This window comes from Chlorocebus sabaeus, chromosome 4 (genome assembly GCF_047675955.1).
Source record: "Chlorocebus sabaeus isolate Y175 chromosome 4, mChlSab1.0.hap1, whole genome shotgun sequence".
Taxonomy (NCBI): Eukaryota; Metazoa; Chordata; class Mammalia; order Primates; family Cercopithecidae; genus Chlorocebus; species Chlorocebus sabaeus.
Genome location: NC_132907.1, coordinates 13,075,942 through 13,103,347, shown reverse-complemented (window position 1 = coordinate 13,103,347; position 27,406 = coordinate 13,075,942). Strand labels below are relative to the sequence as shown.

At 33.3% G+C, this 27,406-nt stretch overlaps 1 protein-coding gene across 2 annotated transcripts in view; it reads right to left on the bottom strand.

The window, feature by feature from the left end:
• Positions 1-1,116: 1,116 nt before the first annotated feature.
• Positions 1,117-27,406, bottom strand: part of EDIL3 (EGF like repeats and discoidin domains 3) — a 446,774-nt gene continuing 420,484 nt past the window's right edge. For both annotated transcript variants that reach the window (XM_007977476.3, XM_007977484.3), the window contains 2 exons: positions 23,817-23,972; positions 1,117-4,098 (listed from right to left, as the gene is read on the bottom strand). In XM_007977476.3, coding sequence (XP_007975667.1) covers positions 3,949-4,098; positions 23,817-23,972 — 306 coding nt within the window. In that variant the 3' untranslated portion in view covers positions 1,117-3,948. The remainder of the gene's footprint in view (positions 4,099-23,816; positions 23,973-27,406) is intronic.

Genomic DNA, 27,406 nt, shown 5'->3' with positions numbered 1-27,406 from the left:
TTTCTTTATCAAAATCTTAATTAAAGTCTGAAATGGTAGATGTTTTAAAATTCAGGTTATATAGAGATAATATTTTCCATTCATGAAGTTATCATTAATACTTAATAAAAAACACAAATTTCAGCCTATGCAGACTTTTCTTCTTGGAATTTGAAATGCTTTTATTATTTTTGCATCTTGAATCAGTAATCTTAAAAATTTTATGCTTAAAAATTTTCTGTTGGATAATTATTTAATATTTTGTTGTCACAATAAAATTTTATCATGTATAGATGTTGTCATGATTCCTTATTAGCGCTACTGAAAATATATATGTATAATTTTTCTTATTTAATAAAAGCACATTTATTGTTTGTTTATGAGTATGTGCAAAAATTAGGCAAACAATGGGATCCCATTGATCTGCTCATATTAAAATGCATTTAAATGGGAACATGTATGAGTACATAACAGTGACTTGTTGGTACTGGGAGCTATCAGAGATTCACTGAAGTTCAAATAAGTAGTAACCTTTCATATCTTAATTCTTCCTTAAATTGTTTGCATCCTAAGAAAATATCAAAAAAAATGGCAAGTACACAGATTTAGTATTTCGCCAGTGACTTCCAGAGAACCAGAAACAGGATTTATGAAGAATCCACGTTATGATTTTCATTATTCAATAGCTAATGTTACATGGATAAATACATTATAACTGTTGTATTATTGCTTACTACTGACTGGATTTCTTCATTATACTCCTGGGCATCATGAACAGAAAAAACTATAGAAATGATAGCAATATCATCTGATTAACAATGGGCAGATCAGTCCTGGTACACAATGCTTTATACATGAGGCCAAAAATGACTTTGGATTAAGAATATTTTAGTAAAACTTCTGCATCTAAAAGGAGCAGGAAGAATGCACACACTTTAATCATCTTCAAAAGACCAGTTTAGCTAATATCAATATATATTTAGAGGTTGTTGTAATTTCTGTTTTTTTCCATAGCTGTTCAATTGTCCTGTGCAAAGCAAAAATAAACCAAGTATGTGGTCAAGAGTAGTGGGCATTCACATTCAGACACTTTGTGTATTCTTATAAATGTGTTTAATTACAACTGCTTCAAAAGAATCCCAGATTTTCAAAAGTTTATTTTAAGTTTGGAGACTAGACAAGGTCATACTGGTTTTACATCCTACGTGATATAAGTATATATACAAAGAAAAAAAACAACATTGGAATATTACACAGCTTGAAGGTTTGCAAAGGTTATTTGTGTCTTAGTTATTTCTGTACTTAATGACACATCTGACACATTGAGTATTATATTTCATAATTTGTTGACTAGCAAAGATACAATCATTAGTAACCCAAGTCTTCAAAATTCACATCAAACTTTATGAAGTCATTCAGAAAGAGAAAGTCAACCCTAAAATTAAAATTGGCAACTATGATAAATACTTTCAAAAGGATGTAGATAAAATGGACTTGTTTAAAAGTTTAGTTTCATTAATTGTAAAACTAGCACGTTATAGTTACTCAATATAGTGAAGACTAGGTGATTCTTATGTGTATTCTACTTATAGTATTTTATTGGTTTTAGCGTGAATTTAAATAGAATAAATTTACTTCACTTTGATGTCACTGACATGAATGACACAAAAGCTACTTCATAATACTACTTTACAATAATTTTCAACATGTCCATATGTTGGAATCCCTTTGCTGTCATCAATTTTGGGTGTCATGGGACAATGGGTATCCCGTTGGACATGATGTACTGTGAAGAGCATATAAAGCAGAGAAAACGAAAAAGCAAGAGAAACTCATTTCAATGTGTTTTCTAAAAGGAAACAAATATAATTTTAATCAACTTCGTTGGAAAATATTTTTAAAACAGGCAACAATAGAAAAAATTATAAAACATCATATGAAACTAGAAGTAATTTTGGAAAAGTAAATCATCATAAAGTATAAGTAATAATCTTAAAAATATACTCTTAAGAATGCATGTAATTTGCAAAGGAAAATGGCTAGATATTTGATGGGACAGTAAACCTTGAAAGAAATTGGCTAAAGAGTAAGTGTGTGTATATTTCTGAACCTAAGTAATTATCTGTCACATAACTTTAAAATTTAGCCAGTTACAAATATTTTAGAATCCTAACTTTAAAGTTATCTAAAAAAGGCAATATGGAGGAAATTGCAATTTTGTTTTTGAAAGATGTTGAAAACTGATCACCATTTCAGAGGCTTCAAATTCATAATTTCATAGTAAGAACAAGAAATACAAAGCATATGGGCAAAGAATCAACATGTGACCAGACAGTCCCCTTAGACCAACTAATTTCGCTCTTATTAAAAATGCCAGTATGATTGACTTTCTCTTTAAATTCTTCACTATTATTGAAGACCACTCCATATATACATCATTAAGAAATGCTGTTAACACATGGACAGACAAGACAGTAACAGTCTAGTGGCTTTTGTTATGCAGCACAAATATTAAAGGAAAAAAATAGCAGTGTTGCGTAGGATCTTAACATTTCGTACATATACCATCCTTTCTTTTCCAAGACTCTTAATTTAAAACTCCAATAATTCTGTCTAAGCCTTATAAAATAAATACTTGTAAAGCTTATAAATTAGATGTTGAAGACTTTTATGGAGGCAGTGTGAACTTATTTGAGAGACATGTCAATGAAACCTCCAGTATCGATAACAAATTGTTATAATTGCTTATTTTTTCAGGATCTTTGAAGCAAAATAAATAGAAATCAATTTTCATCTTGAAAATGGTTTACTACTTTGTCATTAGCAAACACTTTGTTTCTCACAAATAACTCCACCTGTGCTTTCCTGGGAAACTACCACCAGTTTCAAATCTCAGTAAGATGTTAGTTTCACAGGAAATGTGGAGATGAACAAAGAAATGATGAGTATGCTTGGCCAAGGTATGCAGCACTATATTAATGTTTCTTTGCTAAATTTTTATAAAATAAACAAATAATGAGTCTGTTTTTAAAAGTAAACATAAGGATATGTAATTACCATCTAAATGAAGATTTAAATTTAAAGAGACATAATATATATATTTTTTGTTCCTTTGTGCAAACTGAGAGTATGGGATTCTTTATGAAGGAAGTATTTGGAAATTAAATAGTTATGGCTTCCTTCAAAAATAAAACTGCAGACTTAATTAATGGATATTAAATGCAGATCAATCTACTGATACACAGTCATGTTATATATATATGAGTAAACATGACACTTCTTTTAGGTAACTAATAGGAAATTCAGTTAGGAAAAAAGCATTGAATTATTCAGGTAATACAAAATGTAAAGAATATAGAATAGAACCAAAAGAAAAAGAAGTCACATAATGTCTTATTAGAAATAATGAAAGTAAAATGAGAATTATAATGTCAGTACTGCATGTTACATATTCTTCTTTAAAATTTTGTAATAAACATTGACAGTGTTTGGTAGGCACAGGGAAACAGGATAATGTAGAGTCATTACAGAAGAAAAAAACTTATTGCTAACATTGCAGTATTCCTTTTATCAGAATTAGGTGAGTATTGGTTGTAAAAGCTCTATCAACTGTTGCTCTTATTTGATAACTTCGAGATTTTTTTTTACTCTTGCTATAAAAAGAAGGCTACTTTCTTTCCCTAATATATTTCTACCAATGTAAATAATTCAGGAAACAATGAGAAAAGTAATTCACACTGAATGTGATGTTACTTAAGCGATTTGACCAATAAAAAAATCAAATTAAATCATTGAAAAGGCAGGCTTAGACCCCCTTAAAAACACAGTTAGTTGCCTACCATAATTTGAGTACTTTTTCATGAAAAAAGAAAAAGAAAAACATTCAGTTTCCTACAGATTTTGCACAGTTCATTCCATGGAGATACTTTTAGGGAAATAGGGAAGAGGGTTGTGAAATGTAACCTCTCCTCATTCCTCCTCTGTGCAGCCCAGCAGCTCTGACCGCAATGTGATCCTCCCATACCAGGACCAAGGAAGGATTCTTATGTGTCGTGCATAGATGGGAGGGTCGATGACGTTTTTTCTGTGAGTGTCATTGTCAAAATTGCCCTGGAAGACCTAACAAAGAAGAGCAGAAAATGTCAGTCATATAACCTTTTTTCTTTGAAATTATTTTTACGTTCCTGTTTGGAACATTTTCCCCAAACATGATATTTGATAACTATTCATTTTCTTTTCTTCAAACTATATTGCAGCTTCTTTTTAATAATAATTATTTTAAACTAAATGGCTAATTAATGTTTGAAGAGTTAAACCTTGATTGTTTAATGCAGGAATTCATAGATCTGTCATTTTCCTCTGCTTGTTTCTCTCAATTAAAAAAATGCAACAGGTATTCATTTTTTGCTTATGTCACAGGCTGATGTTAGTCATGTAGCTTGCTGAAGATGCTCTCTTCCAAGGAGTGACTCAGAGATCCAAGCAGCTTGCAAAGTACAGCTGTCATCTGGAGCATGTGGCCTCCACATTCACAAGGGGCACGGGGAGGGGAGAGTTAGCAGACTATGCAGGGTGTTTAAGAGAACCAATATGGAAGCAGTTTCTATTACTTCTGTATTTATCTGTTTCACCCTACCTAATTATATGACTCCAGCCTAACAGCAAAGGAGGCTGGGCACTGGAAAGAAGCAGGAGGCTCTCTGGTAAGCACTAACAGCCTCTATCACAGTGCCTTTTGCCCACTTCTCACATACAGAATAAAATTAGCCCATCTCCAAATGAGACAACACAATCAATGCTGTTTTTGAACTGTTTTTTTCTTCTTTTTTGGCTTCATCTATTAATTCCTGGATCCATACAATACTATTGGGATAAACGTGAGTTATAATATCCTGACACTTTGCATAGAATGTCTGTTCTTCTTTTGTAAAAATGCTTTTCTTTTTTACTTTTTGGAGCTTTTCTATAGCCACATGCTCTTCCCTAAAAGACTTTCATAATAACTTGGACAAATGTCTGCTTCGGAAAACAAAACAAATTTAAAACACTGGGACCGTGATAGGAATGGCATTAAATTATAAATTATGTTGGGGTAAACTGAGGTATTTATATGTTTTAGTCTTTATCTGAAGAATTTTATCCTTATTTTTCTTATAGATTCTGAACATTTCATATTAAAGTGATTTCTAACTATTTTATATCTACATTTTTTAAAATTTAGATTTAGTTTAGATTTTTAAATTTAGTTTAACTTTTTAGAGTAAAAATCTCTTCAAGACTTTCTGTTTTCACTTTATGAATCATCTTACAATTAGAAGATAATTTTCTTTCTTGTTTGACATCAAATTTCTTTTCTTATTTGGCATCAAAACATAACTATGTGGTCAAAGAGACACCTGAAAATAAAATCCCCAAAGTAGAAAACAAAAAACAACCAAACTTCATCATCACATGACAGAATACTTAACCCACATCTTTCAGCATTCTGAAATTAAAGAACATGTTTTAAAGTCTTCTAGACTAGTCTTTTCTGGTCACACATGTTCTCCTGGAAAGAAAAAATCATATTCTCCTCAAAAGCATTAGGCAGTATGGCACTGATTAACAGAAGCAATAGACAAGACTGAAAAGTCTCTCTGTTGGTTCTGCTGGCATATCTAAATTCAAGTTCATTTAGCAGGCATTTTATGCTTAGTAATGCCCTGTCTTGCAGGCAGGAATAACTCATTCTGGACTGAAATGTGCTATTACTATGTAACAATGTCTCCGTTAGCAAAAGCTCACAGGTACCGGACATACCATAAACACTGGCCAAAAATCTTGAGAGGCTGTTGCTACTGCAACAGCAGAAAATAAGCTCTGGTTTACTGACATCTTGTCTGACATATGAGGTTGGATTCAAACGTTTCACTGAGACTGTGGTATTACAATTTAATATGGAATCTAAAATCCAATTTTGTAGCCCTGCTAGTGAACTTAATGTATATCTTTGGGATAATAGAGTTTAAATTCATTAACTTTCATTGCAAGATGTATAACAGCCCAAAATATAGTTTTATACCACTTCTTGGGAAGGAAATACAGAAAGAAACAATTTTCTCTTAAGTGTCTGCTCTCCAGCACAGGTTTTGATAGGAATTATCAACCCAGAAAGTATTAGTTGAATTATTAATTATACTCATTTCTTTATAATGAAGAATACAGACAGAGAAACTATATCATCTCTGAAACTGAAAACAACTATGAAATTTCTGATTTAGTATGTGAAAGTCATGGATATTTTCATGTTCACTTAAAAACAAAGTGCAGTTTCATGAAACTGGATGATTTATAAAACAATAACGTTCATAGAAAAACAGCCAAAATCTATACTAGAGTCACCCAATTTACAGCCTCAAAGTACCGAAAATACATTTCTGTTTTCAGAGGCCTCTCAGTAATGACACAGTACAGAACACAAAGCACCCACTTGCTAATTCCAGGATGATATTTTGTACTTGTTGTGTAAACACGTGGCACATGTGCTGTATTCTTATCTCCAGCACTAGGAAGCCCCTGCCTAAGAATGCTACCTAAATATTTCACCTTGCAAAGGAATGCAAACACAGTATTTTTAGTTAACTTCATAAAATCTCTAAGATTTCTAGAAAGTGCTTTCACAGGCACATTTTAGAGACATAAGCATCTGAACTAAAACTGAAGTCTGAAAAGACTGATGGAGAACATTAAAGCTCTATATAGGAGTGAAAATATTTTACATGAGAAAGACACAGTTTGATTTGAATCTTTTAGAAAAACTATGCACAAGTTTCAGTTCAGGGAGGAGGCTAATTAGCTGATGACAAATTTGCTGATATATTCAAACATGATAATGCTTAGAGGTCTTTTTCTAACATATGCTTTTTCTAACATATGGGGACTTGATAAAAAAACACTAAAGGTACTATGCAGAAGCTTCCATAATTACAACCTAAGAGAAGATAAGAGAAAGAAAAATACAATTCCCTCAATGTAGCTATCTTGAATTTTTTTTTCTAAGGTTAACTCTCTTGTGATGCTGGTTGAAAATACAAATCAGATTCTTGGGAGGATTCAAATCTCAGCACGGAGAGAATATCAGATAAAATAAAACAATAAAATCTTGCTTCTAGCAGCATTAATATATTTTTTGTAAGACGACCTACCATTCTTTGTTAGGGACCACTATCTATTCAGGCCAGTATAGACATCACAAATAGGAGGCCTCCAGGGATCATGGAACAAAGCAACATTATGCTCCACGATGTAGTCAGAGAACTGGGGCAAATTTCAGTTTCTTTTAGCAGTCATGGAATAGGACCCTAAATATCACAGAATCCCTTGGGGATTTCTTGCACATATAATTTATTTAGAAAATCATCCAGTTTGTAAAAATGTGCTTCTTTTCAGTTATCCTAAACTGATGAAAAGTTTTAAAGAGATTCCCATTCTTCTAACTTTTTGGAATTTTTGTTCACATCATTCAAATAGTGAGTGGTTCTAAGCACTTTTAGATAGATTCGCTATGGCTAAATATCAGTATTTTACATCAGTAATAAACATCAGCATTTTAGTAAGATTTCAAGTGACCATCACTTCATCCCTCTGGGCTTTTGATGCCCCCTTATAGATTTCATTATTTTTCTTCTGCTATTTGGAGACTATAGTTGAACCGCATCTGGGATTTCAGATATTGTGGAAATATAAAGGTTGAATGAGACTTTCTAAAGTTTTTTCTATTGATTGTATTTTCTTTGTTTATGGTATCAAGGATACCATTGACCGTATTACTGACTGTATCTGGACACTGACCTGCTGTTCTTAAGGGATAGAATGTGACAAAGGTAAAGATCCATTTTCCTGGGGCAGCATGTATGTATGTGTGTGTGCAGAGGTGCTGGACTGAAAGAAAGCTCAGAATTCTTCATTTAACACACATAATTTCAGTCTTTTGTGCTTTCATCCAGAGAGCTTATGGAGAAGTGAAATAAGACAGTCTTTGGTAGCTCTGATGCTCAGAAACCCTGTTTCTATCTAATTCTATCCATATAATGAAAGAATCTGAGATTTGGAAGAGAACTCAGAGATCTGCTATCAATAACTCTCCCCTCTAATATTTCTAACATGGAACTTTCAGCCTATCCATGGCATGTCTCAATACAACAGGACGAGTATGTATTTAGACAGTTTGAAAGTCTGTCTTTTTATAAGGCTAAACTGTATATATCTCACTTCAGTCTACTGAATCTAATGCTTAATTCTCAATGAAAATAGAACAAACTTAGCTTATCAAGAGAACTTTTGACATACTTAACAATAATTGACACAAACCTCTCAAAAACTCAACTTCAGTGCTCTAGGCTAAACATTCATGGTTCCTTAAAAAGTTCTTCATGTTGCATGATTTTCAGACCTGTAATCTTGATTGCATTCCATTGGGTAACATTTGCTTGAACTATGGCTCAATGAAAGTGTGGTATTTATTGTGACACAGAATATAGACATACTGTGAATAACTCAAAAGATAGAGTGCACCTTTGCTGTAGATACAGTATTTCTATCAATGCAGTGTAAAATGTAGAATAATTATATTGCATTTTGGGTTATAGTTGATTGATTTATGGTCAAGTAAATTTTGGATATTTTAATAATTTCTCCTCAGTGAGGGTTTTCCAATTTTTTTACTTGTATCTATTTTATAAAGCAACCATTTATATATTATATAAGTATATAATTCTGATTTTTGTGGGTGACATAAGGGACAGATGCTTATTAATTTATAGTTCAGGATCATAAAATTTATTTTTATATACTTAGTGTCAACATTACTTGAATTTTTTTGACTGTCAAAAATTTCAGAGTTACAACTTGAATCAACGCTTTAAGTGATGTAAAGTCTTATGAACATTTTCACAGAATTAGTATGCATGCATCATGTCAACATAACATTTTTCCATTTGAATAGTTTGGGAAAGAGCCTTCATTGTTTCTAATTCTACGGCTAGATTGTCAGTAATATTTTAGGCTAATCTAAAATTTATGTTCTACTTTGCCCTATATGCAAGCATTTCAAAAATCAATTTTTTTTAATTAAAAAGTAAAAAGTATTAAAATATGTAGAAAAGTATTTTTAAACATTTCAGTTAGTGGTATAAATATCATATTAAACAAATCTTATTAGAAGCTTTGCATTTATGAAACTTCTATGAGTGATTGGCTATAAAAAGTCTGAAACCGAAGTTTAATTCTTTTAGCCAAAATAGACTGCAGCTATCATTCAGTGAATTCAATTTTCTAGGAAAATTTACCAGCATCCTGAAACCATTTCATGATTGAATGGCTAGTATATTATTCCTGATGTTTTTCTCTGCAATCAATTCCACTAAACCAATGAAACTCTGTAACAAAATTAGCCTCAATATGAGTACATTCTTCTAGATGTAATAAGGAAACAAGAAATTCATTTCCAGGTAAATTTCAATATTCTAGAAAATGTTTCTTTGGAAAATAGTGATATTGAGAATTATATTCTAAGAGAGTCACCCAAAAAGTAGGGGTTTCTGTTGGAACCAATAGACTGTGTTAACACGTGTCTCTATTGATCATCAGCCTGCAGAATGAACTGGGGGGTCGGCCTTCACTATAGGGCATCCCAACAACACTACAGCACAAATTGTCATCAACAGAAAGGAATAAAGAGCTGCCACAGTGTCTTCCATCCCATAGCATCCTGAGTAGAACCATTATCCTCCAAAGCTGCAAATGAAATAAGGTCATAGCTAACCGAAACAATCCATCAGGAGGTGAAAGTCAAATAGAAAAAAATTCAACCAAAATGTATACATAGGACCTTAAAGTAGAGCCAAAGACAAGGATAAAACTACATGTCCCAATTTGTGAAAATATAATGTGTGTAATCTATAGATAAGAGATCGAATGGGAAGAGGACTTGTTTTCATATCAACCACTAACTATAATATATTAGATAATCACTTTATTTCTCTGTATCCAAAAGTTGATCATCTTGTCTTCTTTGCAAGAAACACATATCTAGACATATCTTAATCTTGAGTTTGCTTGTGTATACCATCTTGAAGTAAATTGCTGACCATCAAATCTTTGTTCTGTTGAACAGTTCTTCTGCAGAGTTTAGGATGTGTCAAATCCAGTGTAGGCATAGCATTTACAGACACATGTCATTCCAGTGATCAGCGTACAGTCTACAAAACCGTGTGTAATAGGAGTGTGTATTAGATGTTAACCTTACCCAAGGAGGAGTCTGTTCTTTGCCCTTAGCTCCTTGAAGGTAATTTCTAAGCCCTTGGAATGGCCTGTCTGAGAAGAGTGTTTTTGTTTCCTAGGGGGCTTGGGCCACGCCAGATAGCCTATGCTAACATTGTGGTTATAGTGGGGTCTTCAGGTCAGCTTGACCACTGAAAGGGCGGAAACTAAGGTTAGCCATACAGATGGTCAACCATGTCTAAATGTCGGAGCTTCCATAAAAACTCTGAATACCAAAGCTAATGTGAGCTTCCTAGTTCGCAATACTCTGGGCTTATTGTCACACAACATTGCTGAGAGAACTTAGTACTCTCCAGAAGTCTCCAAGACAACTGAAAGCTTATGCCTGGACCCTCCTGGACTCTGCCCCATATGCCTCTTCCCTTTGATGATCTGTATCCATATCCTTTCATCGTGATAAACTATAACTGTGAGTATGATAATTTTAGTTGTGTTTGTGAGTTTTTCTATTGAATTATCAAACCAGAGAATGATCTTGGGGAACTGAGAATGTGCAATTGATGTCAAAAGTGAGGGTGGGTTTGGGGAATCCTGAAGTTCGCAATGAGTAATTGGTGTTGAAAGGCTACAGGTTTCATCTAAGTTTTGTTGTCTGAAACACTGACAGTTGGAAAAGGAACCTTAATTGTCGGAAAGGGTTGTATCTACAACTTCCCCAACATCACGCGCCAGCCTGTGACAGACATTCAGGCTTTAAAGTTAATTGTGAACTTACTTTCTATTCTGATTCTTTGACTAAATCCTGAAAGGACAATCCATTGAAATTTAATTATTTTGACTCATGAGTATCGTTTCTAAACCTTCTACTGTTAGGTTCTACTCCCTCTATTTTACTTGCTCTTCTTATTTTCAATTTCTGTATGATATTTATTCTCATGGGCATAAACCTAATAAGCATATCAAACAACTGGTGTTACTTGTCCTCTTGCATATTTCAGTAACAAAAAATTCAACTTCTTTGTTCTCCTGTATTTCTTTAATATCATTTCCATAAAAGCTTATAGGTCCTTTGAGAAATACTACTTTGTCCATCTACTTGGGATTCTTTTGAAATCCCTTAAGAAACTGCAGTCAGATTTTCTGAAAGCTATTGTGCATGGTCAGAGGTATAATAATTCTGCACTATAATTCATATTGGATATTAATTTTTATCTATGTCCCTTTTAAAATGATGTTTTGTTCCATAAACCCTTTGAAAAATCTAGACCCTGTTTGCTTCAGAGATTTCTTTGTTTCCCAAGATTTCTCCATGAAATTACTTGAGGCTTTCAAATTGCCTATTTAACTTCAAAAATCTAATTATAGAACATTTTTGTTTGATGGGAGAAGTGAAAAACAAAACAAGGGGACAGGTTCCATAGTCTTTCTTTCACCAGGGCATGATTCATTTTAAGCCATTAAAATGAATATATGGGTTCTCTAAAAAAATCATTTCCATTCCCATTGTTGCTCTCAAGAAATTTCTTGTGGCTCTAAAGTTTGTTTTCCATTGTAATTATGTAAAAAAGTAGACTTTTGGCTTCAAGAAACACTACATTTCACTGAACTAATCTGGCTTTGCTTCATGTTCCTAGTGTATATAAATCTCTAATTATATCCCAAGAAATTCTTTACTACACCACACATTTGATGTTCACTTACAATTCCTGTAGCATGATTTGCACTCTACTGCTCCTTCTGTTAGATTTTTTTTTTTTCTGAAAATGCACCAATGAAAGATTCCAATAATAATTGGCCAAAAGATAGGCAAATGTGTTTTTTTCCCTACCCTGGCAATAAAAGTCCACATTTCTGGCCCTTCATTGCTTCTTAAATTGCCAGATTCTCTTTGGTTTCTATGTAGTTGACCTGAAAGCTGCTTGAGGAACATAATTCCTCACTGGGAAAGACAGCTGTGTGATAGCTTTCTAAAATTCATTCTTTCTTAGATCCTCTGGAATTTGAGAGTATGGGAAAAGAGGAGAAAATAGCACATTTTTATAGTATTTTTTAGAACATTTAACTTCTGACTTTGCATAGAAGAGTTCAACTGTTCCTAAAAAGATGTGGGATTAGGGGGTCCTATTCTCCCCAGTAATACCAACTTGTCTATTACTGGCAAGCTGGCGTAGGTAATACTTGTGATTCCCTAGTGCACTGTGACAGTGACAAGTTGAGCTAAGACTTGCCAACATCCCACTCAGCCAGATGAGAGACAAAAGGGACTGGGGGCTGAGTGGCCATCTTCATTCATTTTATGGACTGTTTGCTTATATAACCTTGGCTTTAAGAAGCAGAGAGCTGGTAGCTCTTCAGAAAGAGCCCAAAGAGGCTCACTAAGAAGTTCATGTTACCTTTTGTTATTAGGTCTTGACCTTGAGAAAAAGACGTAGTGAAAAATAAAAGCAAAATAGTCCATCCTCCTTGACTGTTACCTTCCTTTCCCCAAGCTTACTGGCATTTAGAATGCAGAACCTAAAAGCCAGTAGGTAGGATACACCACCATATTTAACTTCTTTTATGATGAAAGTCTCCTTAAGTAATAAGAGTATCTTAGGAAATATATCACATAGGATGATTGCCTATAAAGATTTATGAAACATAAAATATGCCATTCTAAACTGTGGCTATATATTTAAACTATCTGCCTTCCACTACTCAGATTTTGACTGCCATAAGAAATATTCCTACAGAAAAAGTAGAATTGAGAAATCATCTGCTTTTCAAAGACATCTCCAGGAGATGTTACCAGGAATAGTCGGAAAGTAAGGGCATCTACTTTTTTCTTTTTAGTCGAACATAAGAAATGTAGAAATGCCTTTCCTCTTTTCTATAAAAGTACAGAGCAACTCACCTCTCTATTGAGTTCAAAGCTCATCTCTCAAACTCTCATCCTAAATCACACTAGGTATTTTCCATGTCATCAGAACAATTTGAGACTTTACTCCTGACTCTACCCTTCATGGTAGGTATATAAATGATGTGGCAGTAGAGAAATTGGTGTATTTTGGTAATTCTTGCCACATTAGGAGACTTTTCCTCACTTCAAGTCTCATTGAAGAGTTTCACCCTTTCACTCTATCTTTGTCAGAAATGACTTAATATCGAGCTCTATGTATGAACGCAGAAGTGATTTAAGCACTCAGTCATGTGACTTCTAAGCCAGACTGGTGATGAGGAGAAAAGAGTATTAGGAGGTGAGAGAAGACTATCCTGGAGATGGATGCAGAGGTGGCAAAGTGGAATTGTACAGCTGAAGCAGGGTGCCTAGGTGTGAGTGTAAGTGTGTATTGCCTAGACACAGAAAGTAGTCGTTCTCCTTTATCCTCTCTCCTGAGTATCCTTAGTAGACCATCGTCCAGCTGCAAGACATAGAAGATCTTAACTGGAAACAAGGTTGCAAGATCAAATATTTGGAATATACTTACACTAAAAAATGTATCATTTATCTAAATTCAAATTTAACTAGGTGTCGGTATTTTTACTTGCCAAATCTGGCAACACTATATGAAGAACATGAGGAACGCCAGACCTAAGCTGAGCAGTCACTAACTCTTCTTTGGGATAAGCTAAATTTTGGGTCTTTTCTTAAGGAGTTGAGGGTATATTATTAAAATATACTTGATCTCAGAAGGGAATATTAAACTTTGCTATTACTTATGGCTATTGAAGTATTACCAAAAGGAAGAAAAGAAATAAAAGCGTAATTTTGTTATATAAAAGTTTTATTATTTTCACTCATATATGAGGAATGTCTTCCTTTGATTATTATTAAGTATCAGACATTTCATTTATCTGTTCAAAATTGATTTTGTTTCTAATTTTATTGGAAATAAGGAAATTAGTTCTTATGTTGTTTTCTGAGTTTGGTTCTCTGCTCACAGCCTCAGAAAAACTGAGAGGAATGCCTCTTCACACAGGTATAATCACTGAAGCCGTCTTTTGTTAAAGTTATTTTTTAATCAGTTTTGTGTCTCAAATTACACCAGAAGCTTTTTGATAATGAGAAATAGGTTCCCTCTTCAATAAGTGTCCCCAAAGGGCTTATTACAGGTGTGTTTGTCCCAAGAGTGCTCTATACATATTAACACAGTTTCTCTTTGAGATTCAACCAAAGGAACTACATAAAAATCACTGCCAAATGATTAACTTTATAAGGTATGGCAGATTCAGAAATCTTTTTACAGTTTCCCATAAACATGGACATATGACAGGTATCATTTATTCTTTTTCAGATTTAAACTGTGAAAAAGTAGAAAAATACTGCCACATTAAGTCAGTCATTGTGAAAGTGTTAAAGGGGAGACTTAATTGCTAAACATATTGCAGCTGATGGTGTGATGGTGGATAGTAAAAATGGCATATATATCATGCAAAACTAATGTCCTTGAGCATTTTTTTTAGCATATAATAAACAATCAAAATATTAGTTGTTTGGTGATTATTTAGAAATAAAATGGGTTCAAATTTTTGCTGTATTCTAATGGATGTAGTTTGGATATTTGTCCCCTCCAAATCTCATGTCAAAATGCGATCCTCAGTGTTGGAGGTGTAGCCTAGATGGAGGTGTCTGGGTCATGGGGGCAGATCCCTTACGTATGGCTTGGTGCCCTCCCTATTGTATTGAATGAGTTCTTGCTCTATTAGTTCACAGGAGAGCTGGTTGTTAAAAAATAATGTGGCATCTTCTCCTCTCTCTCTTGCTCGCTCTTCAACTACCGCCATGAGTAAAAAAAAGCTTCCAGATGCCTCACCAGAAACCATGCAGATTCTGTTACCATTCTTGCACAGCCTGCAGAACCATGAGCCAAATAAACCTCCTTTCTTTGCAAATGACCCAGTCTTAGGCATTCCTTAATAGTAATACAGAACAGATTAACACCACTAGTCAATGGTTAATGTTAATGCATACTTCAATGATCAAAATAATGACATAGTTTCTGTCATACTTAGATTGATCAAGTACTTGTTTTCCTAGTAGGAAAGAAAATTATCAGATTCACCTAAAATAACATCATAGTTTTTTCTATTAAAAATACTAATTTTCTCTCAGCTAACATCTCCCGCTTTCATCAGGCTCATCACTACCTCTTAATGAATGACAGCTTCACTGAATTTTAAACGATTTATTAAAGTTTGATAGCCTTGATCATTCTACTGGGGAGCTAATCACTAATCAATATTTTTAATATGTTAGCATTTTTAATCAATGCATAAAGTCACAGTTGGGCTAACACTTGATGATTTTTCACAGTAGTAGTATAAGAATGACCTAAATTAAAGCATGAGTAATTTTTTTCATTGTGAAATATTGGAATTATGCAATTAAGTCTATTAATAAATAAGTCACACATAAACATGAGATATTCAGAATTTTAAGTATACACAATTTTAGTGATTTCTGATGAGTGATGGAAAATTGAGAAGATAACAATAAGAAGATTTTAACTTTTTTGGCATTTGAGCACTGGGAAAAGTAAGGTAATAAAACATGTAACAACATTTTTATTATTTTTCATTTATGAATATTTTACTTTGATAGTACTGCTATGTAACATATTCCTTGTGTTTTTCACACTTCTTTTTTCATTTTTGCGGGAACATGTGCTAACTAGAAAAACTATATTGTTTCAAATTTTAAGGGAGTTAATCAAACTCCCTGAAAATGTAACTCTGAGCTTTGGAGACAAAAGATAATTAGCAAGAAAAAACAATAAACATATATTTTCGCCTTATTATTGTATTATCCTGACTTGTTTTCTCCTTTCTCCATAAATTCATTGAGAATGATGTTTCATAGCATCTGTACTAGGTGGTTATCTATCATTAAATAACCATCATAGCAGTAGGGATATTATTCCTACTCCTTGGAGGTAAATAAAATGGAATCGTCAGTGGCAATCACAGAGGAAGATGATAGCGGGGGAGGGGAAAGCAAAGGGAGTGAATTATCTTTCAAGAGGGAACAGCTGCATGTTTCTGAGCAGCAGGATCAAGGACAGTTTCTCTCCATATTACTTGGAGACCATTAGTTTCATCCATTCAGAGTCATATTACTCTTTTCAAATAAGGCAGGGAAGGAAAGAAAGGAGGCTGCTTTTCAAAAAGCCTCCAACCCACTCTAATATTGGTGAATTTTATGAATTTTCTGCCTGATGTATATTTATTTCTATCACCTAGTTGTTGTTAAACCGAATTCTGCTTTTGCTCTTTTATTTTTTTAATGATGAAGGTTAAAACACCCAAATGCCATCAAGAAAAGTAAATGCTTCACTGACCAAAATTAACTGCATATTTTACAGTATTTAATATTGACAGTATTTAATATTAGAAAATGTGAAATAATGTACAAAGGATTTTCTTTGAAACCTCACAATTAATCCTTAAAGAAGGACAACTGGCTTTCCATTGATATTTCCAAATAAACTGAATGACTTCTTAAAATCACTGAGTTCCTTCAGACAGAACGATTTCTGGTTGTTCCTGTAGTTAATGAGTCACTCTGGTTTGTCTTTTATTTCCAGCATGTAGCTAGTTGTTCCATTCTACAGTTGCACTCACATTGGGCGCTAGCCTGCTCTCTGATCATCTCTATCCCATAAGCCCCATCTCCTGTTCTCTCCTTCCTTTCCTGCTCTTAAATCTTTCTTTACCCTAGATCTGAGAACAAATATCTTTGGGCAGGTAGGACACTTGGAGCTTATGTTAAACATGGAAATGGAAGGATAATACTTTTTGTAGGAGACCCAGGGCTATTTGCTCGTGGACTTGCATCCATTTTTTCTGTCTTGTTTTTGACCCCAGGCCTCCACTTCACAACTGATTCTGATAAGTGGGTCCCTATTATGTTCTCTGTGTACCTTAACAACTGCTATCACACTACTCATTGATGACAATATGCTGCTTTCTGAATTCAGTTTATTTAACTAGATTGTCATTTCCCAACGCAGCAGGCAGATCTAGATCTGCAAACTGCTTTCACTTTGCTAAATCAATTATTCTGTACTCAGATATTTCCTGATATATTTCATTCTTGGTCAGAGGCCTTAGCAAAATTGACAAGCATCCCATTCTATTTTGGGCATACCAGCACATATCCTAGTCAGGTGTCACAATATTAAATTACGAGGAGAAAAGCAGAGAAACTTCTGAATAGCAGTTGATACCAAGTGGTGTTTATTTAAATAATATCCATGATGTGCTTATTACACATTGCATGCCTGTATCAAAAATTCTCATGTACCCAATAAATATACATACCTATGTACACACACAAATTAAAAATATGCAAATTAAAGTAAATAAATAACGATGTCCTTATTTTTAGACAATTCTGAAATAACATGATTGTCTTCTTAACTTTAGTTTCAATTCACTCAGCCACCAAATATTTAAGTAAGTAAAATAAAGTGACTACATGAATTTCTATCATGTAGGAGCACACTTCACTTGCTATTACTGAATCCTAGTGTTTTGTAAAAAGCCATGTATATTTTGGAAATTGCTTTTTGAAAAGCAGCCTCCTTTCTTTCCTTCCCTGCCTTATTTGAAAAGAGTAATATGACTCTGAATGGATGAAACTAATGGTCTCCAAGTAATATGGAGAGAAACTGTCCTTGATCCTGCTGCTCAGAAACATGCAGCTGTTCCCTCTTGAAAGATAATTCACTCCCTTTGCTTTCCCCTCCCCCGCTATCATCTTCCTCTGTGATTGCCACTGACGATTCCATTTTATTTACCTCCTAAGGGATTCTTCAGGTTCTGAGTTTCACACCCAGATCAAATTTCAAAAGAACAGCATGACTATTATTGACTACTCATCTGACCTCTGCCTTACCCATGAGCTGGACTTTCAAGGTATTAAACATTCAAATTTAATTTCAGCTCTCCAAAACTACTCACTTCAGCAGAAATGACAGGATGCTCTGTGACATCTGTAATTACTGTTGAATTTGAATATATCCTTCAATACAGACCACGGCTGACAGCTTTATTAATGAGGACTGATGATGTTGCTGCTTCTATTTTTCACACCCATGTTGAGAAAGGGAAGGAGGTTGAAAAGGACCAGGGACTCTTTTCTTCTATTGGAGAGTGATAGACTTTTATGAAACTGACATAATCTATGTGCTACTTAGTTGTTTTATCAAATACTATATGTAGTAGGTTATATTTTGACTTTCCAAAATAAACAGATTAAATCAAAGTTTTTCCACCTTTACTAAGCTTCTCATTAGACTGGGAGATTGTGTCATATTCAGATTTTTTTCTCACATGGAGTTTGCCAACTGAATACAAAATTGAATGAATATAAATTTCACCTCCTTCTAGATGATCCCCCCATCTAATCTGCATCCTAAATTACTTAAATATATTATTTCAATTTAAAATTTGTTTAAAGTTAGTGTTTACTTTGTGATTTTCATAAGGGAATTGGCAAACTTATTAAAATTTAATCTTATTTTTAGAAACATTGATTCACATTGACTTCCTCTGACCAATTAGAAGCCAAAGTCCTAAGGAATAATAATAAATTCCATTCTCACTAGAAAAACAGAAAACTACACTTAGTTTCAAAAATTTAATTTTGTTTTTGGCATCAATTAGTCATTTTTCACACACTTGCTTATTATTTAAATTAGCTGGGGCCTCTGTAAACATTTAGATTTCCAGCTCATCTCCAGAGAGTCTGAAGCAGGGCCCAGAAATATGTATTTTTAAACAAGCTCTCCCCATGAGTGCTATAATCAGACAATTATGGTAACTACTGAATTAGAGAGTTCACCAAGATATTGCAGTTTATTTCTTGATGAATATATGTGTGATTCATCTTTAAGGACCAAGAAAGTCTTATTGGAAACAGGGGATTTTATTTTTTATTTTGGAAAATCCAGGTAAAGTTTCAACTTTCCAACTTATGCTTTTACAAAACCCTGGATAATTTTAGGGAGGAAGATGAAATACAGTATTACCAGCTTCTTTATTCCTGAAAAAAGAAAGCTCCTATGGTGTGAATTCAGACTTATTTAAACACTATGATGTTATGACTAATACACTGGATGAGAAAACCCATTTTTATTTCTAATTTTTCCATATAAGTACTCTTCCTGAAATTTATTATTGCTTTACTTTGGCTTATAATGTGAAAAATTAAATACTGAAAGTGTTTGTCAAGTTTTGCAGTTTTCCTGCTAAATGTGGTAAAAACACAGCTCCAAGTGTATAAAACAAATGTCACTTTCATAAGGGCAAAGGAACATTTGACTTTCAAATAAAAATGTACGTGAATTAATTCTGTAGAGAAATATAAAAATTAGTTAAATGTTAGAAAATGCTGTAGACCAGTAAGGGGAAAATACAAATGTATGCACTGTAATGAGAATGTCATCATAGGCTCAATTACAAGAGATTTAATATGGAGTTTAGCTAAAAAACAATACTAAAGTAAACTGCAATTCTTGTGAATACTATGGGAGGGTATTCAAAAACTGACATCTCAATAAGGAGGACAGAGTATTATTTTTCTTCAATTGACTTTTGGCATGTGTGTGTGTGTACACACACACGTTTATTACATATATGTAAATACTCCTCTGTGTGTGTGTGTGTGTGTGTGTGTATGGCATTGCTTTTCTGAGGCTTAGTCATTCTGATTAATAAAAAACAAAAAGGCCATTGATACATTTTTTGAGTTTTATACTACTTACTGTAAACCTAGAAAATTGCATTTATTTTCAGATTACTTTTCTGAAGTAATCTTGTGTCTGGATCTACATTAGACTTCCACATCCACACGCCCAAAATCTATTAAAGCAAGCAGTCAATAAAAACAAATGGCACAAAAGAAGACTTAGAAGCTTTTGTTTATACATATTTCTGTTTGAAAAGTACATCTATAAAACATCTCACAGACACATGTTTTGCCCTGAAACATTCAATTCATCTATTATATTTGTCTGGATGAAAGCTTGTGGTTGAATTGGCACTTGTAAATATTGAAGACTTTTTTTCCTCTTATGGAAAGTAACCATGGAAAATAAGACAAAAATAATGTTAAGAATCAATAGGAGATGGCTTACTCAGCCCCAGAAAAAATTAATTGCTAAGTAGTATTGAGCCCTTTTAAACAGAAGAGCGCATCTATAAAGGATATATGAAATGATAGCAAAATAGCTAGTAGAACCAGTAATAACAGTAAAGCAAAAGTTATTTGGATACTTATCAAAAACATATTTAATTGATATATATGTATATTTACATATAAAATGACGACATTTTCAAGTATTTAAATAACTTAGGCAATACTTTTTCTCATTTGTTTTATAAAATTCTTTTCTACATAAAAATGGAGAGATCTAACGCTCTATAATTGCTTCTTCCCCATAAAAGATTTCCTTATAATAAAACTAATTACTGAATTTTTATCTACAGTTTATTGGTGTCAGTTGTCTTCTTCAATAGTAAATAGTAAACTTAGGCTTTTATCTTAGGCTTTTCTTCATTATGTCTAATTAGTTACAACATTAAAAACAAACTGGTCAGATTTCTTTTTAAAACTACCAGTTAAATTGGCTGAGTTTAGCCAACTGTCATATATTTACAACATAAAAATGTTTTCATTAAAAATTTTTACATTATACGAATAATATCATGCTTTATGGTCTCACAGGGGAATTCCAGCTCACATTATTTTTAGTAAATAGTATGCATCAATCTACTTTCACAATTTTCCAACTTGCCTAGTAGAGTCTACTTTTTCTTAACAATAATATTTATTTTGGTTAGATGTTTGAGGTGATGGATATCCCAATAACTCTGATGTCACCATTACACACTGTATATGTGTATTAAAATATCATATGTAGCCCCCCAAATATGTACAAATATGATACATCAATTTAAAAAAGAATTATTTTGGTCATGTCCAAATCATATGTTATAATAATTATAGTTCCTAAATATGTGGATTGATAGCTATAATCTATTTTGCTTGTGTTTATGGAGGTAAGTTTCTGGGCTTTACCATTCATTTGAAGGTGGATTTCAAAAGTTTAAAATATGTATCACAAATCCTGAAGCAATCACAACAGCAAAATGTTATGGCTGATAATTCAACAAACATGATTAAAATGGAATCACTGAAAATTTGATTAATCTAAAAGAGTGCAAAAATAGGAATAACAAACACAAATAGATGTGACAAGTAGGAACTAAATAGTAAGATGATAAATTTAAATACAATTACATTAATACTCCCATCAAATATAAATTTTATAAATGTTCCACTTGAAAAGCAGAGACAGTTGGACTGGCCAAAAGAAGATCAAATTATATGCTGCATAGAAGGAATACTTTTCAAATATAGAGTACAAATAGGTTAACAGTAAAAGGATGAAAAAAATGCTAAAAAACTATATGCTAAGGTAGCATTCGTAAAAAGAAAGCTGGAATTAATATCTATTAATATCACACAAAGTAGATTTCAGAGCAAAAAATACCAGGGGTACAGAAGTTCATTTTCTAATGAAAAAGGGTTGAGTTGATCAAAAGGACATTAAGAATCTGTTTATGTACATATTAACAGAGCTTCAAAATACATCAAGTAAACACTGATGTAATGGCAAGAAGAAAGAGACAAATCCATGACAGTTGAAAATTTCCACTTTCCTTTCTCAGTAACTGATAGCACAAGTAGACAGAAAATCAGCAAAGAGATAGAAAACCTGAGTAACACTATCACACAACTTGACACAAAAAGTTTATGTAAGTTTCAGATTGAGATAATGAAATAAAAACACTTTAACAGGAAAATCTCTAGTCTATAAGAAAAATTACTCACATGTTAAATCACTTTTTTACATAAATGGAGACAAAAAAGCATTTGAACAGTTTAATGGTTTAACCATAATTTTCTTTACGCTTCTTCCCTAACCTATATAAAGATTTCACTATTATAGATATGCTGTTTACTGAATCTTACACATGGATAAGTAAACACTCATCTGTCTTAAAATTAATTTCAAGCCTGTATAATTTATGAAGTTTAAAAAAATTCATCTTAGGAAACACACTGCATCAGAATGCCTACTGTAAAAGGTGAAAGACAGGAACTGAAATAGTTATTTGCAATAAATCATGGCAAACACTTGTCTATAACTCACAAAATAAGTTGGAAAATAATTTTACAAAATATCTAATATTTATTCAGTTTAAGATATCATTGACCATAAATCATGCCATTATTTTATGTTCATCTAGGAAAGAATAAGTGCTCTCAATTAAATTGTGATGTTAGATATACCAATTTCTGAGATGTTAACATGTGAAATGTGCATGTGTCCTGAGATGTTACATGAGTGTGTTCTGAGATGTAAAAATGTGACTAGATGTGGTTTTTTAAATCTAAAGCTAAAAACACATCTCCTCTAAAGTAAATTTTATATGAACTAAATTTAGACTGTTGAATCACTTAAACAGCCATTCCAGCCCTAGTGTTTCTGGGGAAATTTATAAATTCTCTGCCTTGAATATTTGAAGAAAGAAAGATATTTTCAACACCTCTGTCAGTTAATAATGCAATAACCATAAGGGAGTAAACAGATTACATATCATAAAAATAATTATTAACTTAAATATTTAACATGTATAAAGCAGTGTTACAGTCTCCCCCAAATCCTTGATCTGAGAAATTTTGTTGATGTCTTCAGAGAGCTAGCATTCCTTGTACAGTTGCTTAATTCTAAGCAACGAATTAACTTGATTTCACTAATCCAACTGAGGCCGTATTTAAACATCTGATCCCAATTAGTCATTGATAAGGCATTGAGCACTTTCATTCTCCAGGGTCTCACAGATACTGAAACCAGTAGATACTATGAAAAGATGCTCAAAATGTTAAATATTAAAAAAAAATTGTATGGCATTGATTTGTACAGTGTGTGTGTATAGAGGTGTGTATATATGAAATTCAAAGTAGATTATATATTTAAAAGAATAATAAACCTATGAATTAAAATACAATGAAGGAAAAGGAGCAGAAAAATATCTGAGTTTCTTTGTTGTTGAGCTGTGTAATCACAATTGTTCTTAAAATGTTTAAAATGTTTAAAAATGATTTCATTAACCTTTGAAATATTTTTCTCCAAAGAACATTTTATCCAACATCAGGAATTTATTTTAATAATGAAAATGACAGTAGCATATATTCTAGCAATAACTATTTACATATGTCTTATGATAAATTATTCAATATTCTATTACCTTTATAAACTATTAGGTGAATCTCAGATAGTCAGATGTTAGGCAATTAGTAATATGAAAATGTTATCAGTAAAGCATTTTTTTCCCCTAGGTTGCACCATTACATACCAGACTGCAAACTCCTTTACAGTATATTCTTTAAAGTTTTTTATTTAACCTATATTTTCAGTATATAGATATTATTTTCAGTACAGATGTATAAGCAGTTCATTCATTCAAACTTGGGTGTAATGTGATCCTCCACTTCTGAACTTTGTAAACCGATTTGGCTGACTTACCTTATCTTTTCTTTGCTTTTCATCCTGGTATACAGTCCAGTGTTCTCCATCATTGCTGTAAGCCAGTTTGTAGGAGCCAACGAACTGTACATGACCAAAATCTTTTGCTCCTTGTGTAATGATGCCAGTCACTTTGGTTGGAACAAGAAGATCCACCTAAAAAAAAAAAAAAAAGAAAAAAAAAAAAAAGAAAAATACATGCTTTAAATGCAACGACCAAGTTGTAAACTTGCAAGTATTTTGATCTCAAGAGAATAAAACTACATATATCCTAAAACTAAAAATTTGACTATTTTTGTTTTGGAATCAATGACTGAGTCTATTATTGGCTTACAATTTTGATATTGCCACTGGGTTAATGTAGTCCAAGACTCCTTGAACAACCATTTTGACCATTTTAAAGTCAAATGATGGTCACTTCAGTCCACCAATTAATTTTATATTAAGCTGATTCATCTATTTGTGCAGGATTCTTTTTTCTTTTTTTCTTTTTCTTTTTTGTAACTGAGATAGAACAGATGTGGTTGGGCTGACCTTCTTGAGATTGATCACTACCTGCCAGAACTTTACTTTATAGTTCAATTCTCCGATTTTATTCGTCATTTCAATGAAAATAAAAATAACATTGTAGCTGTGGCCACATCAGGAACAAAAGTAGTATTAGATTTTCACAATGGAACATTAGTAAATCCTGTTTCCATAAATTTTAATCAATTCAATAATATATAATTGAGTAATAGTAATCATTGTCCAGTGAAAACCTCCTTTTAGAAAACAACAATTCTAAAATGGTTGAGGAGGAAGGTAAATATTCTTCAAAAATGAAGAAGGATTAAATACATGCATTCCTGACTTGTAGAGTCTATGCTCATAATGTGTTCTTTTCTGCAAAATATATACTTTAAAGGGCATGAGACCCATGGAAATTCAGTAAGCATTAAAATCATCAAAATGTAACTGAAATGCAAAAGATAGGAAATATTTTCATCAAAGAATACACAATATAGAATAGTTCAATATTTTCCCTTTTTTTTTCTCTAATTCATTCCTGCATATTTTTTTACATCTTATGTAATGCTAATTTTTAAAAAATCTAGAAAACTTTGTTTTCTATGTGGACAACTCTTGTAAGATCTTTACCTTTTATGTTTATGTTCCTTGATCTACGGTTTCCTCTCTCTTCCTGCAAATAGCCACTTACTTCCACCTATTTCCTATGACTAAGTGCCTTGCTACATCCTTGATCTTATCATCTTTAACTGTCATGATCCCACGTGTGATCTTGGTGCTTTCAACCACTATGCCCTTTTGTTTCTATTTCAGGTCCTCTATCCTGTGAGATGTAAGGTAGCCACAAATAGATAGCCCTGGGTCAGACACAGGCCATGAATGAGAAGAGAGAGCTAGAGAGAATGCATAGCTTAAGGTCATATTTAGTGACACAGATGCCCATCAGCGAAGGTGTGAAACAGTTTCCAATGTGTCACAGCCTGTGAATATTCACTATTTTTGAATTTATGTGAGCTTTTTGTTAACTTTTTGGAACATGTGTTAAAGACTTTAGGCTCAAGTTGCATGATGGATTAAGACAAAAGACCACCTTTAATGCTCTATTAAAACATTTTCAAAAATCAAACTTTCTGGCTATTTTTCTAAACATGTATTATATTATCTAAAATTTCTTGTGTGTCCAGCAGTAATGCAGGATGGCAAAATTATGATATCCTGGGAAGGAAATGGTTGATGTCTCACATTATGCTAAGTATTTTCTTGTATGTCCTCATTAATCCTCCCAATAACCATGCAAGGTAGGATATTAATTCCACTTTACAGATGAAGAATTTAATATCGAGATGTAACATAATATGGTGTGTGATCCAAAAATAGATATTGAATAAAGGAATATCACAGATTCAAATCAAAGGTCCACCATACATAGAAATTCTTAGAAATCACTCACTGATTTTCTCAGTGAGTGATTACTCATTGATCATTTATATTTTCACTCAATGATTTCTTTCCATTCTCTGTGACTCCTTCAGAAATTTCTAAAGCATCACCACACTCGTCAAACTGACAGCAATTTAAGTCAAACAAAAACAATCCTGGATTTATAATATTAGTAAAGCCCTGTGTTTTATCATGAATTTCCTCTCTGTTCTTCAGCTGTCTGGGCTTTAAAATATAGATTGCTTTTGCTGTCCTAAATCCAAACCTAATTGAGCGCAGACAGCAGGGCAAAGTTGCTCTTCTTCAAAGTGTTCTTAATGTTGCTGGCACTCAATAGATGGAGAAAAACATCTTAAAGAACTGAGTCAGTGTTTTGCTATCACAGGCAGCAAACACACAGGAACTCAAACAGTGTCACCAAGAATATGATAACCTCCAGGCTGAATTTCCTCAGGTCCTAAACTTCTATAAGTCTTTAGCTAAGATGATGCATTGAGGAGTTTTCTAACATGCCCTTTTCTGCCGTACTTTTTAAAGCCAGCTGGGTTTCCTGCTGGGTGGAGATGTTTTCTCCCTAAGTTGTGTGTCTTGGCTCTTTCCAACAGGTATGTTTTTCTCCCACTCTAACTGCTCCCCTTCTGCAATTTTTTTTTCTATCTAGAAATGTTTTTCTTTTTTGTTCCAGTTAAGCCACCTTCTCCACTTAAATAGTCAGCAATCTGTTTAAAGCTGGATTTTGTCCTAAAATGTGCTACATTAAACTTAGAGTACTAGGCCTAAGCAAACCTTCTTTCAGTACAAAAATAATCAGCAGCTCACACTGAACATGAGGTTGCTGACAGAGGGCATGTACAGAACTCACCCTGAGAGGCACTCAGACCACATAACCCCAGAGTTCAGCATGCAGAATGATTCCAGAAAAGCTCGTTCCTTAGGACCTAGTAGTTGCCCCTGCTCTAGGACCACTCTGCCCTCTTGAAGATCTTCAGGGTGAAAGTTGAGCTGCAAATATGCTGGACAAAATACCTTCTGGTCTTTTAGATCCTCACCTCCGCAAAGTTTGGCTAAAATAGGGCAGACTAGGCAGACTATTTAGGGCACTGAGCTGGCTCATGGGTAGATATTTGGCTTCATGCACTGACTGCATGCACTTCATGTCTGGATCTGCCTTAAATGTGTCTTACATGTAACAGGCACTCAACAAACGTTTTGCTGAATTGAGTTGGGACTCATTCTTATGTTCTATGGACAAGAACTAGTTCATGGCTATGAATGTCACGATGCATCAGAGCAGAAGATGCTAGCGACATTTCTCTAGTTTTTCTATGAGGATTTTTCCTTGACACAGTGTCAAGGAAACACAGTGTCACTGTGATATCCACCAATTTTTACTGAGGAAGGCAAGTAGCAAACAATTCTCTCCAATCTTAAGGAATTTGATGCTAAGAGTTAGCCTACTCTAATGGAACTGGGTGGTTTGGGGTCCCAAATTGGCTCAAGGATCTTGTACACACTACTTTATCTCTCTACCTCCCAACTTTCTGATCTGAAAAGTGAGGGTAACAATTCTCACAGGACTTTATGAGAACAAGATGAGGTAATATTTATCATGTGTACAAAAGTAGGTATAGCAATATATA